This window comes from Cervus elaphus, chromosome 2, assembly GCF_910594005.1.
Source record: "Cervus elaphus chromosome 2, mCerEla1.1, whole genome shotgun sequence".
In the NCBI taxonomy this organism is placed as follows: Eukaryota; Metazoa; Chordata; class Mammalia; order Artiodactyla; family Cervidae; genus Cervus; species Cervus elaphus.
In genome coordinates, this window is record NC_057816.1 from 25,594,756 (window position 1) to 25,609,492 (window position 14,737).

General features: G+C 45.3%; 1 protein-coding gene across 13 annotated transcripts in view; it reads left to right on the forward strand.

Annotated features, from left to right (window-relative positions):
• NAV2 (neuron navigator 2) overlaps nt 1-14,737 on the forward strand; it is a 421,317-nt gene that overhangs the window by 368,676 nt on the left and 37,904 nt on the right. For all 13 annotated transcript variants that reach the window (XM_043874925.1, XM_043874936.1, XM_043874913.1 and 10 more), the window contains 5 exons: nt 4,684-4,707; nt 4,823-4,897; nt 9,454-9,537; nt 9,914-10,025; nt 13,139-13,284. In XM_043874925.1, the coding sequence (XP_043730860.1) occupies nt 4,684-4,707; nt 4,823-4,897; nt 9,454-9,537; nt 9,914-10,025; nt 13,139-13,284 (441 nt within the window). The remainder of the gene's footprint in view (nt 1-4,683; nt 4,708-4,822; nt 4,898-9,453; nt 9,538-9,913; nt 10,026-13,138; nt 13,285-14,737) is intronic.

Below are 14,737 nucleotides of genomic sequence, written 5' to 3' on the forward strand. Positions count from 1 at the left end.
AACTATTGGACTACCAAGGAAGTGCCGAGATGGCTTTTTCAACTTTGTATCTCCCTGTTTCTTTGTCTGTGAAGTAGAAAGAAGTCCCTACTTTGTGGAGTTGTACTGAGAATTAAATTTATGAAGATTTCTATTCACTGCAACATAAATTGTCCTGGAGGACAAGGACTTTTTTCTGGTTTTATTCCTAGTGCCTAGAACTGGGCCTGGCACATGGTGTTCAAATAACAGGTTTGAGTGAAATAAGAAGATGCGGGTAAAGCAGTGAACAGAATGCACACAGCACAGAGGAAGCTCTTGTAAATGAAAGCTGTCAGCCGTGAGAGGGCTACTGAAAAAAAAGCCACATGTAACCAAGTATAGTACTGGATTTGTTCAGGATGCTTTCTACAGCTATGTGCATAATTATTTATCTTAAAAACTTTCATTCGGGAATGCATATAAGGAAAAAACCACTTGATTAATTGTAAACCGGAGGTTCTTTATCCTTCATTCCATGAAGGACAGATGTTTAAATAACTCAGTTTTTGGTAATGCCAGGTATCTGGGCCATGTCGTGGGACAAACTGTAGATAGCCCCTTGTAAGTTAAAGGCCATCCCAGAATCAAGTTAAAGAGCCTAGGGCCTGACTGTTCCTTCTTGGGCGTATACCGAGCAGACGGACGTCAGCGGTTATTGACGTGGTCTGAGCTGAAGGACCTAGAAACATTCTCTTCTGTTCCTACCACCTTGTCCCTCCAGCTCCAAAATAACCTCTTGCCTCTGCTATGTCAACTTGTCTGAAATGTTATCAGAGTCTGGGCTGTCATCCTAAAGGCTTTATATATACTGACTTTGGGAAGGAGTCATTCAAGCCTTTATCCAGGAAAGCACAAGGATGGCCTTCTAACTGTCAGCAGTTGAGGCCTCTGAGTGCCCCCCTGTAGAATGAAGCTCTGTGACGTGGGTACCAGAGGGGATACTTGCAGACCTAGAGTCACTTCCTCCACAGTATTTACCGGTACCAAGTACATGCCGGGCTCTGGGCTGAGCCCTGAGGACATGGTTTAGGTGGGGAGAGGATCCTGCTGCGGAAAGCAGAATCCAGAGTCATGGAAGGCACGGGGTGGGGACGGGGGACTCGAGTTCCGCAGGGCTGGTGCGGTGTTGCCACAGCAGACATTTCAGTGCCCAAGCCCCAAATTTTCCCAGGCAGTTCCCAGGGTTTCCTGTCCAGATGTTTTTCACTCAGAAAAGCAACAATTGGGGGCTGGCCTGCATCAGCCAGCCTCAGAGGGGAAAGGACAGGAGCTCTTCACCTGTAAGAATTCGGTGGCAGGAAGCTATCACGTGCAGTTCCCAGCTGCTTCCCCTTCGTGCCATTCATGCCAACCCCGGGGAGTTCTTGCAGCCACAGGCTCTCCGTCAGTAGCTCTTGTTCTGGTGTGTGGACTTGAAGCTGGTATTTTCATGAAATTTGAAATTGTCCTTTCTGAGTTGATGTAAATTCACAAATTACCAAAGACCTAATACTGCTAATACTTTCAAATTCCATGTGTATCTGGATAGCAAGAGACCTGAAGCCTACTCCTAGTTTTTTCCCTTACTGTATGATTTTGGACAAATTACCTCCTTATTCTACATATTACCCTTGGCCTCAGGGAGCTAGGCCAGGTGGTCTGAGGTCAGTGAATCAAGGGTTCCCATGTACTGTCCTTTACATGAGCCTTCTCTGAGAATATAAGTTGCTTTTGCAGACTTTAAAAAAAAATAGTCTAACCTTTGAATGTTTTCATTAATGGAGTGGGATGCTCATTCCAAGGAAAACGTCAAGTCTGACCAGACTGCTACCACCAAATAGTGGTGTGTGGTCCCTTATCTATTATTAGCTCTTTGATGATGATGAAATTCTGAAACAGATGCTTAGGCGCCTTTGCAAATGTTAAGGTAAACAAGTTCGTATTTGTTGTCTAGAAAGAGGTCTTTGGAGTCTCTTATGTTGCCACCAACTCAGACCAAAGGGTCTGTTTAATACCCCGGTGTTTTAAAGGCTCTTATTGGGTGATAACATGCTTTCTCTCCCCCCACTCCCGAAATCTCTGTAATTCTTAGATACTCAACAATGTTCATTTTGGCTGAAATTTGCCTGTAATTTTAATTACAAAGAAAAGACAGCCTGACGCTAAACAAATGGCGTGGAGAGGTCATGGCCAGCTCTCGGAATAGAAAAAAATTGCAGAGGGCACATCTGGCATCAGACTTGCTTTCTTGGTCAGTAGGGAGCGGCAGCTGAGTTCCCGGGGGCACTGCCCAGTGGAAGCTCCGAGGCCCAGAGCTTCACTCAGAGTTCCCAGATGTGCAGAAGTGCGGCAGCAGCTGGGGGCAAGATACAAAACGCACGATTTCTCCAGGCTGCTATTGAGAACCCTGGGCCCAGCCCCGGAGACAGGTGGGCCCAGGGACAGACAGTGGTAGCAGCCTCAGTAAAGAGCATTAGTCCTGCTGATAGAAGTGCTTAGAAGTAGGGCTGGTTCTCTGTGGATGGTTCAGCCTGCTAACAGACCTCCCACTCGCCTCCCAAATGTTAGATAGCTGTGACGTTATCACCATTCACTTTTCTCCTTTGGATCAGACTCAGAAGCCAGGGACTTATTTCTGGAAGGCCTCCAGGAGAATGTCACTGCAGTCAAAGAGCCAGGAGTATGTGCTGGTTAAGATCATAGGCTCTGGAGCCAGACTACCTTGGATCCAATCCCAGTTCTACCACTTATCAGCTGTCACCATGGGCAAATTATATTAGTACCTTCTCAAAGGGTTGTTATGAGGATTCAATGAATAATAAATGTCAAGTGCTTGGAACTGCCTTTGCCATGTAGTAAGTGTTTAATAAAATGCTACTTATTATTACCAGAATGTAAACAACATGAGATATGAGGGTCTTGGTCATGTTCATAGCTGTATCCCAGATTATTAAAACGGTGCTTGACACGTAGTTGGAAATCAATAAATATTTGATAGGTAGTGGCGGTGGGGATGAATTGATGGACAGGCGGACGGACAGATAAAGAGGGATGGCTGAGCAGTATCAGAGAGGGAAGAGTAAGCAGTGAGGACATCTCCCAACCTTCTGAACGCATGTCTTAGATAAGGAGATTGTCCAGCTGTGTGACTTTAGGCAAGATACCTAACCTCTCTGAACCTCAAAAGGAATACCACCCTACTTTGTGGAGTTACTGTAAGGATTAACTAACTTGGTCACAGTGTACCTAAAAATTAGTTTCTGCTGTTAGGAATCATCCTGGAGAGAGGGCCTTCTGGGGCAAGATCACAAGTGGAGAGCAAGGTGTGAGGGGCGGTCAGACCGGTTACCCTCTTATCCCAGCTGACGGGTATTAGGAACTGCAGGACCCCTCTGCGTTCTAACTGAGAGGAGGAGACACCAGAGTCAGATGCTGATCTTTCAAAGTAATGGGTTTGCCACTAGTGAACTGGATTAGGACACACATAGAGGAGTCAGGACAAAATAGAGTCTTTACTGATCTTCACTCACCTACCTGGCTGCTCCACCCGAAGGAGGTACAAATGGTTTGGTGTGGAGAGAAGGCCATTGGGCACTTCCAACATTTTCAAGAAAGTGTATGTTGGAGGTTGTGGGTTTCTTCTTATATGGGCCCCTACAGGAACTCCAGAAGAGAGAAAGAATGGTTCCCCCTGCAATAGGTTCCCCCCAGCCCACGTGGGCTCCCCCTATGGGAAGAGATAAGTAGTTTGTAGTCTCTGGCCGGTTGATTGCTGTGTCACCACAGACCCAGGGCCCCGGGTGGAAGGTTTTTCCAGTAAGAGAGTCTACAGGCTTCGTCCTTACTCCCCAGGGTCACAGGTAACGAGGGCCTCCAGATGGAGCAGCAGGAACGTGCCGGCCATCTTCCTTCTTATAAGCTGGGGAGTCACCAGGCTGGCTGATGGGGCCTCCCAGTCCCCTTCGCTTCTGTAACCTTCCCGCTCTGCTGCTGTTTCTGCTTCAGTGCCCTAGGGAGATGAGAGGGAGGGATAAAATGGGGCAGAATTAACCTATGAGCTGTCTTCCCTGCCTCCCAGGTAGGGTTGCCAGACTAAATATAAGTGAGTGAGTGAAGTCACTCAGTCGTGTCCAACTCTTTGCGACCCCATGGACTGTAGCCTGCTAGGCTCCTCCAGCCATGGGATTCTCCAGGCAAGAGTACTGGAGTGGGTTGCCATAAATATAGAATGCCCAATTAAATTTGAAATTCAGATAGACAACAAATAATTTTTTAGTATAAGTGTGTTCTTACTGTTGCATGGAACATACTTAAACTAAAAGAAAAAAAAAAAATCTAACTGGGTGCCCTGTTCTTTTTTTTTTTAAATTTGTAAATCTGGCAACTCTTCCCCTGGCTTATCCCCTTCTCATAACCCCTTCTCCCTGTCATCATCTCCATGTGGGAGCAGGGGGCTCCTCACAACCAACATAGCTAGAGTATTTCCTAATTCTTCCTAATTTCTCAAAAGAATACATTATTTATATTTGGCCTTTCTGATTGGTCACATGAATTGAACCGGTTTATTTAGAGAAGTCCGTCGGAAAAGAAACTAATAAATCTTTAAGACTGCAGCAAGTGTCCAAACATGGCCCTCCAGCTGTTCCTCAAGTGGTCTAATTTCTTCTGTGTTTTTCTTTACAGCCAGAAGAAAAATGCCAGTCAGAGGTAAGGAACACTTTGCTTGTTGGATTTTTGTCTTTCACCATGGTCAGTTCTTTCTCCCAGCTCATCCTGGAAGTGGACTGCCAAAGCAAGTAACTCTGTCCCTTGTCATCTTTAGATTCGCAAACTACGGCGGGAACTGGATGCCTCCCAGGAAAAAGTTTCTGCTTTGACCACCCAGCTGACAGCAAATGTGAGTATAGACCCAGAGCAGTAGCCATTGCTGCCTCTGAGCATTATAGAGGCAGAGTGGTGTAACGAAAGAGACACAGGTTTTGGTATCAAGGGTGTGAGCGTCAGCTCTGACACTTCCTGGCTCTGTGCTTTGGACGGAGTCTTTCGCTTCTGAGCGTGCCTTTGCGCCTCAGTGCGCTGGGAGATGATAACACTTAGCTCTCAGGGGCGTCATGTGATCAGTACCTGGAATAGATTAAGTGCTCAGAACAGTTTATTTTCCTTTCTCTCTCTGGAAATTTTCATCTTAAAAGAAAAAAAAAAAAAGAAGAAGAAAATCTAAGACTCCACAATAAATGGCTGACTGCTCTGTAATTATTATATAATATACACAATTACGTGTTCAGGAGCCACTGCCAACTGGCATTCAATTCAGCAACTGTTTAAGTGCCAACTATGCCCCGGGCACTATGGGTTCAGCAGCAAAGCAAACATACTCACTGTCCTCTTAGTGTTCTTTCTGCGGAACAGCAGAGAGACAAAACAGTTTTGCTATGACATGATAGCTGTTATGATAGCAATAAAGGGGGATGGTTGTGGGAATACCTAAGAGGAATGCCTAGATCAGTTTTGATGGGGCTGGGAGAAGTCAGGAAAGGCTTCCTGGAGGAGGTTGCATCTTATGATTGCTGGGTAGGGGAGGATGCATGGGAAGCACAGCATTCTAACCAAAGAGAGTAATTTGTGCAAAAGCCCAGGGTGGAGATGTTGCCGCATTTGGAAACTGTAAGAAGCTCAGTGTGATTGGAATCTATGGCGTGGATGTGGAGGAAGAGGGCTGGGGTGGAAGGGGGAAGGAAGTGGGAATGAGGGCAGCATTGAAGAAAAGCAAGGGTCAGGTCACATCATGAGCACATGCATCTGTTAGGTGGTTAAGTTAACTTCCTGTGGTGTGGTTACGGGATTTGCGGGGTCAGAGTGGAGGCAGAGATCTCCTACCACATCAGACCAGTCGGTAAAGGTACCCTGCCGCAGGGCCGTGAGTCTGAGGGCTGCGGCTCAGAGGCAGAGCCGGAGGTTTTGGAAGGTGCTGAGATGCCTCAGAGGCAGGGCTTCCTGCATGGGACCGTAGATCGTGAGTGTGAGCCTGTCAGGAAGCCTCCTGCGTGATCCCAGCATGCTGTTAAAATGAAAAGCAAAAAGCTTGTCTTCCTTGGACCAGGACCATAATTAGTAAATATCTGGAGCTTTTGCCCATGTAATTCCCGGTTTGAGCCTGAGTCTACTCGAGGAAACTTTCCATTTCATTTTAAAGTCTGCACATGAACTACCTAGCATAATGCTTGACCTTAATTATAGGCTCAGTAATTGCTAACTACTTTGAACTATTCATTCTCCCGTGCTCTCTTACGTTTCTGGAAATCTTTTGCTTTTTTTTTTTTTTTTTCCCCAAAATGCTAGTATACTAGGCTACTGTGTGTTTGTTTAATCCTTCTTTATTTTCTTAACTTTTTCCTCTATTACTGTATCCTAAAAGATCAGAAATTTGGAACTTCCCTGGTGGTCCAGTGGCTAAGCCTCCATGCTCCCAATGCAGGTGGCCCAGGTTCAATCCCTGGTCAGGAAACCAAACTAGATCTTGCATGCTGCAACTAAGACCTGGTGAAGCCAAATAAATAAATAAATACAAAAAAAAAAGAAGATCAGAAATTGATGTTAGATCTGAAATTTGAGGTTTAGAGTCTTCATCTCGATAATTAGATGCATGCCTTTGAATCCAGAACCAGTGAGCCAGTGGTCTCCTTGAAACACATGAGGTTTGACAGCAGGTGATTTGGAACCACTGCCCTTATTAAGAACTGTAGCTATCAATGACTGCCCCTTACTAATGGAAAAATAGTCATTTATTTATCAATGAACTTGATTAATTCCTCCAATCAACTCATGCTGCCCACAAGGGACCTTTCATTGGGCCATTTGGAACTCTCCTGTCTGGTCCAGAAGAGTAGGAGTGAGATCCCTCACGTTACTATTATTTCACAAATCCGTTTTGCTCTTCATAAAAGCCACTGAATCCCATATTGTTTTAAAGTAAATATTTAGTCTTGCCACACACCACCGGCAGTGCTAACGTGTTTTACTGTCTGCCATCTTTCTTGCAGGCCAAGCCATGTTTGTTTTTTCTAGACAAACTACTCAAAGCCACCTTCTCTGGGTGTTTTTATACCACTTGTGTTTGTTTTCCCTGGGAATGTGAGAATGCTGCTTGCTGAGAAGTCTGTTGTGCGGCTCTGAACCAGCCTCTTGGCCCGTGTTTTCATAATTGAGATCATGACTCAGTCCTTTTGGTCACCAGCAAAATGCGATCCTCTGGTTCTTTGGAGCACATGTGGTTTCTTCTTGAGTTTGCAAAAACAGTCTCTTGATAAGCAGTCTTTGTGGGGTCAGGGTTTTGCTTTTGTTTTTAACTGAATAGAAAGTTTTCATGCCCACAAATAGAATCTTGGGTAGCAATCAAACGAGGAATAGAAATAAATGGAAATTCAGTCATTTAAATTTGACCTTGTCATTCCTTTGAAGTGCCAGGGTAGCAGTCAAGTTGTTCACCTCCATGCCCTGGCTTCATTTACTATGTGACTGTCTCCAATTTGGTTGGCTTTTGTCCTGCCACATTCTCCAGGGCAGACTAAAGCATATCACTTTATTTTAAAATGTAAAGGCATTTTCTCAGTTTTTCATAAGAGAGGGCATGCAATCAGAAAGAAGCTGGCCAGTCCATTTAACATTTGTATCACAAGTGCCCCTGTCCCCTGCCAGCTCCTACAGCCAGTGGGAAAGAGGCTCAACAGTTGATCCCAGAGTCTCCCTGTTTCATGAAGTCCAGTAACAGAGGCCTCCCACTCACCCCTCAAGTTTCTCCTCCCTAATCAGAAATGTCTGCTGACCCTGACCCTCCTTATAGCCCAGGGTGATGGCTCCTCTCCCACCCTTTTCTCCTTCACTCTATGCATCTATCATGTTTGTCTCGAGAATTTTCCAGAACCATTAGGTCTCACTTCTCCCAAGACTCAGGTACCTTGCCGGTCCTTCTGGTTCCTCCTGTGACCTTCTGTGTATCTACCCACCCCACTCCTTGAACTTTTTCTTCATCTCTCTACACCTGTGTTCTCAGAATATCTGTTCCCAAACCCCTTCTGTTTGCCACAGTCCCTAGTCATGCCTGTGTTTTGCAATTCCTTAACAGCTTATAGATCATTTTCAACCACGTTGTTTCACTAAATGCTCAGAATCACCCTGGGAGGAACATAGATACGGCTCCCATTTTATAGATGAAGAAACTGAGGCCTGCAGGGTTAGATGACTTATCCATTCTTTATCCTTGGTTTTAACAATATTATCAGGATCCTCAGTCAGCTAACTGCCCTCTCACCTACTGCTCTGTGGAAGAAGGTTTAGTGTTGGGACACAGAGTTGCATCTTGCCCTTAAAGAGGGTTGCAGAGAAAGGGGCAGACAAGGAAACATCACATCTCTTAATTCTAAGATACACATTTTTTTTTCGTGTTTCTAACATCTCTCAAAATTGGATGCATATTTCAACTATAATTGGCAGCATTTTTAAAGCTGTCTTTGTAATATAGGATAATGGCGTGTCTGATGCTGTCTTCTACAGAGATATATAAAAGTGGAGGGGAGCCCCAGGGAAGGTCCTCACTCCAGGGGGAACGTTCTCTGAGGTGGTAGCAGATGGGCCTTTTGGTGGCTTTTTATTAACCACGATTATAACAGGCAACATCTGCCAAGCACTTTGTTCGTCCGTTCTGTAAACATGCCCAACATGAGCCTCTACTGCGAGCCTGGTGCCTGGGGAACGAAAGGTATCCTGCAGTGTAGTAGAGACCGGCGTAAATTAGTGATCACAAGTGTGTGTGTGTGTGTGTGTGTGTTGACTGTGATCCCACAAAGTACACAGCAGACCAGTGTGCTTGTGTGAGTGAATCGGAGGGAAATAGCAGGTCTCATGAAGACATGTGCTGAGCTCTCTCTCGAGAAGTATGTGTAAAAATCAGCTGGGAAGGCAGCGAGGGAAAGGGCATTCTGGGCAGAGGGGAAAATATGCAGAAAGGCCCTGAGGTGGGAAGAGGCACGGGACATTGGAGAACATGAAAGGCTAGAGTAACCAGATCCCAGAGAGTGGTGGGGAGTGGGGGCTCAAGAGACTGAAGAAGTCGACAGGGGCTCACCCACGTGGCCCCATTAAGATTTCTGTCTTTAAGACCCAGCACCCTTTAGGCACGCCTGCCTTGCAAGGTGGGTTTCCCAGCTGGCTCAGTGGTAAAGAATCAGCCTGCCAAACAGGAGACATGGGTTTGATCCCTGGGTCAGGAAGACCGCTGGGAGGAGGAAATGGCAACTTGCTCCAGTATTCTTGCCTGGAAAAAGCCCATAGACAGAGGAGCCTGACAGGCTATAGTCCATGGGGTCGCAAAGAGTTGGACACGAGCTAGCAACTAAACAGCAACAGCAAACCTTGCAAGATAATGTAACTGCAAGGAAATGTGTGTTTCCCCTCTAGGCTCACCTCGTGGCAGCCTTTGAGCAGAGTCTTGGAAACATGACCATCAGGCTCCAGAGCTTAACCATGACGGCTGAGCAGAAGGTAAAACAGGAACTTCTTCCCTCCCTGCTTAGAATTAAGAAACCTAAATACATGATCCTGTTTTACTCCAGGAAATTGTATAGATTGTAGTGTGCTTATTGGACTATTGGAATTGAATCTGAAGGAACAGAATTTATTGAGTGAAAATATGACTTGGAGTGAGTGGTGGTAACTGCATTGGCAACAGATCTTAGTCCTCTTGGCTTTCCTGTGCTCACAAACGCCTGTTGAAAACTGATCCAGGCTAATGTTTGTGACAAAGGTTTCCTGTGGCTCCTTCATTCTCTCCTCTCCTCTAAGCTGATGCTAAGTTGACTTCAGTGGAACTCAGTACAGAATGATTTGGGGATGACGGGTCTTTTTTTCTGCTCCTCAGGATTCAGAACTGAATGAGTTAAGAAAAACCATTGAGTTGCTGAAGAAACAGAACGCAGCTGCCCAGGCTGCCATTAATGGAGTAATTAACACCCCGGAGCTCAACTGCAAAGGTAAGCAGGAGACACAGCTTTCAGTCTGGCGACCCGCCTGCCCTTAGGAGCCCTCCCCTGACAGCATATGATGCAACCGCCCTTCCAGAGGGCGGGAGTCTGTGTCAGTTGGACAAGTCTTAGAAGACACTTCATCCAGTTAATTACTGCTTCTAGGAAGAGAGCTGCTCTGGCTTGTCCTCTTCTCTGATGTATCTCAAAGTGGAAGAGGATGTGTCTCTATTGACCAAGAATCAGTATTTCACAGCCTCAATTTCACTACTAATGCTTTGATATTTACAGACTGACATGTTGTTGTTGGTCAGTTGCTCAGTCCTGTCCGACTCTTTGCGACCACATGGACTGCAGCACGCCAGGCTTCCCTGTCCTTTATTTATCATCTCTCGGAGTTTGCTCAAGCTCCTGTCCATTGAGTCAGTGATGCCATCCAACCATCTCATCCTCTTTAGTCCCCTTCTCCTCCTGCCTTCAATCTTTCCCAGCATCAGGGTCTTTTCCAATGAGTTGGCTCTTTGCATCAGGTGGCCAAAGGATTAGAGCTTCAGCATCAGTCCTTCCAATGAATACTGAGGACTAATTCTCTTTAGGATTGACTGGTTTGATCTCCTTGCTGTCCAAGGGAATCTCAAGAGTCTTCTCTAGCACCACGGTTCGAAGGCATTAGTTCTTTGGCACTCAGCCTTTTTTTATTGTCCAGCTCTCACATCTGTACATGACTACTGGAAAAACCATAACTTTGATTATATGGACCTTTGTCAGCAAAGTAATAGCTCTGCTTTTTAATACACTGTCTAGGTTTGTCATTGCTTTTCTTCCAAGGAGCAAGTGTCTTTTAATTTCTTGACTGCAGTCACCGTCTGCAGTGATTTTGGAGCTCAAGAAAATAAAGTCTGTCATTGTTTCCCCATCTATTTGCCATGATGTGATGGGACCAGATGCCATGATCTTCATTTTTTTATGTTGAATTTTAAGTCAGCTTTTTCACCCTCTTCTTTCATTTTCATCAAGAGGCTCTTCAGTTCCTCTTCACTTTCTGCCATAAGGGTGGTGTCATCTGCATATCTGAGATTATTGCTATTTCTTCTAGCAATCTTAATTCCAGTTTGTGCTTCATCTAGCCCGGCATTTTGCATGATGTGTTCTGCATATAAGTTAAATAAGCAGGGTGACAATATACAGCCCTCACATACTGCTTTCCCAATTTTGAATCAGTCTGTTGTTCCATGTCCTATTCTAATTGTTGCTTCTTGATCTGCATACAGATTTCTCAGGAGGCAGGTAAGGTGGTCTGGTATTCCCGTCTCTTTAACAGTTTTCTACAGTTTGTTGTGATCTACACAGTCAAAGACTTTAGCATAGTCAATGAAGCAGAAGTAGATGTTTTTCTGGAATTCTCTTGCTTTTTCTATGATCCAGCGGATGTTGGCAATTTGATCTCTGATTCCTCTGCCTTTCCTAAATCCAGCCTGTACATCTGGAAGTTCTTGGTTCACATACTGTTGAAGCCTAGCTTGAAGGATTTTGAGCATTACTTTGCTAGCATGTGAAATGAGCTCAATTGTGCGGTAGTTTGAGCATTCTTTGGCATCGCCTTTCTTAGGGATTGGAATGAAAACTGACCTTTTCCCGTCCTGTGGCCACTGCTGAGTTTTCCAAATTTTCTGGCATATTGAGTGCTGCACTTTCACATCATCATCTTTTAGAATTTGCAATAACTCAGCTGGAATTTCATCACCTCCGCTTGCTTTGCTTGTAGTGATGCTTCCTATGGCCCACTTGACTTCGCATTCCAGAATGTCTGGCTCCATGTGAGTGATCACACCATCATGGTTATCTCGGTCATGAAGGTCTTTTTTGTGTAGTTCTGTGTAGTCTTGCTACCTCTTCTTAATATCTCCTGCTTCTGTTAGGTCCACATCATTTCTGTCCTTTATTGTGCCCATCTTTGCATAAATGTTCCCTTGGTATCTCTCATTTTCTTGGAGAGATCTCTAGTCTTTCCCATCCTACTGTTTTCCTCTATTTCTTTGCATTGTTCACTTAAGAAAGCTTTCTTCTCTCTCCTTGCTATTCTTTGGTACTGTGCCTGCTGATGTGGGGCCGCCTGAAATGGGTTCATCCCTCATTTGTCCCGGGAAACATTTTGGAAGGAATTGCTTTGTCCTTACGTATGTTGCTTGGGGTGGTGGGGGAGAATGTGGGCATGAGGAGTTACATCAAAAATGAAATGAAGAGTACTGATAGGTGATAGAACTGACACTTATAGAACATTCACTGTGTTCTAAGCACTAAACTCAGTGTTTGAATGATTTCATTAACCTGTTTTCTGTCCACAACATGCTTATGAGGGCAATGCTGTTCCTCCCTCCACATGGTACTGAGGGGAATATTGAATTTTAGAGCGATGTTCACATCCTTAGGTCACTGAATATAACAGAAATGGGACGAGAACCCACGTCTGCCCCTGAAACCAGTGCTCTAAAGACAGGGCTGTTGGTGTCGTCTTGTGCTTGTAGGGAACACGGTCTGCAAGGTTTATTTTGGTCTCACTGCTTTTGGGGGCAGTGTTATCTCTGGTACCACTGTCAGCTCAGATGGCAAGCCTCCTGGAAAAGTGAGGCTAGGGGTGACGTGAGAAAGATTGATAAGAGCTGGCCAGGCCGAACAGAGGGAGAAGAGCATCCCAGGAAGAAAGAATAGTAGCTGTCAGGCGGTGAAAGGACGTGGGCATGGCATGTCCATCCAAGGGCATGAAAAAGCTGGAGCAGGAGCAGAGACAGCCAAGGAGGGGGCGCTCACAACACAATTGACTATTGCCGCAACTCGGGGACACATTGTTGCGTCTAAAGCTCAAGAGAGCAGGTGTCGGGGAGTTCTCCCTGGGCCTCCCCTGACTTCTGTTGGGCACAATGAGAAGAGTTCTCCTTTAATTAGTCAAAGAGGGCGTGGCCCCCACCTACTCAAGGACCTCGAAGCCAGCATCCGGGAACAGCAGGTGAGGTCGAATGGGAAATAGCTACGAGTCCTTGGGTGTGTAAATTTGGGTGTAAGTCCTAGGGCAGAGGAAGGGGCAAAGTCAGCAGCTCCTGACGTCTTGGATCTTGGGTCTCCAGGGAACGGAACCTCCCAGGCCACAGACCTCCGCATCCGCAGGCAGCACTCGTCCGACAGCGTCTCGAGCATCAATAGCGCCACCAGCCACTCCAGCGTGGGCAGCAACGTAGAGACCGACTCAAAGAAGAAGAAGAGGAAGAACTGGGTGAGTGTGCCTCCAAAGACTCTCGTGCTGAATGACAGAGTTGATCTCGGAAACAACGTACCCCGGATATGAAGCTCTTAACTTCACAACGTAGACCCTTGGGAGTCAATCCAGTGAAGGGGCTTGTGGACAGGTTTCTGTTAAAGTCAGTATTGTGCCCAGCCAAGCACTAGGATTTATGAAATAACCACCTCCTTGTAGTTTTACTGTCTCACGAGACTTTATGTAAAGCACGCGTCTTTCATTTCATGTGCGTCATTTCTTCCTCATCATAGGCTGGCCACAAAGTTCCAGATACTAGACCAGGGTTACTATTAAGTGGTTTTTTCCCCTTAGTTCCAAAGTATTTTTTGGAGTGTGTATTGCTGGCCATCCCATCGTTAACCATAGTCCTTATCTACTTATTTACATGATTGCCCATGAGAGCATTAAATCACCCACCCTTGTCTTTAAAATATCTTTGACCCTTTGCTGAAAGTAAAAGTTTCATGAAGTGGTTGTCAGCAATTAGTGAGTGGTTCTGAATTGGGAGGGGGGCGGAGGTCATAACTCAAAACAGCAAATTTAATAGAGGCAGTCTCCCACATAGTGTTTCTCCATGTTTCCTAATTCCCTCCGGCAACTCGACTTTCTGTACAATGGCCTCTTGAACAATTTTTCCCATTCTTCATGGAAAATGCCACTGTCCTCTCCCCACTCAATTTTCAGTTCTGCTGACCGGCTGTGGAGTTCTGAATGACATTCACTGCTCCCAGCTTCAGTGCGGGGACACCCCGGGTTGATCTGAACTTGGCCAGGACTCACACAGCCCCATTTGTCAATGCTTGTAGCATCATGTGTTCATAGTAGCTTCAGTGTCCGCATTCATTCCATACACTTCTCATTCATTTTGTGTTATCTTGGATGGGTGGCGAGGTCCAGTGATGGAGGAGTTGAGGATGTAGTCATTTTGATTATCGATGACTTACTTGCATTGGAGGCAAGCGGAAAGGCCAGTTCCGGGTGATTCTCTCATCTTTCTGATTAAATCTTTCCTTGCATTACTGATGGCTTTTAGTCAACTCATTTGCTGTGACTTAAGTAAAATTAACTCATGTTTTGTTTCTAATACGTTGTTGCTAAATATGATCTGATTTGATTATCAAAGTGATGAGAGAATTATTTTCTGTGAAAAAATGTGACTATCCTTTTTCCTTAATTAAGGAAATAAAACTTAAAAGTTTTAAAGACAGCTTTTGGTTATCAGTGCCATTGGGGAGGATGGACAATTAGCATCCTCAGTTCATCCCAAAGGTCAATGTTGTCTGATCTTTGTACGCTCCTCCTTTATCTGGCATCTTACCAGAGGTTGAGCAAGGATTTAGGTTGATGTGTACAGATCCTTCTGTTTCTCTGACTACTCTCTGGAAATATGACTGGAAGTAGGAAATGGGAGAGAAATGGGATCCAGACT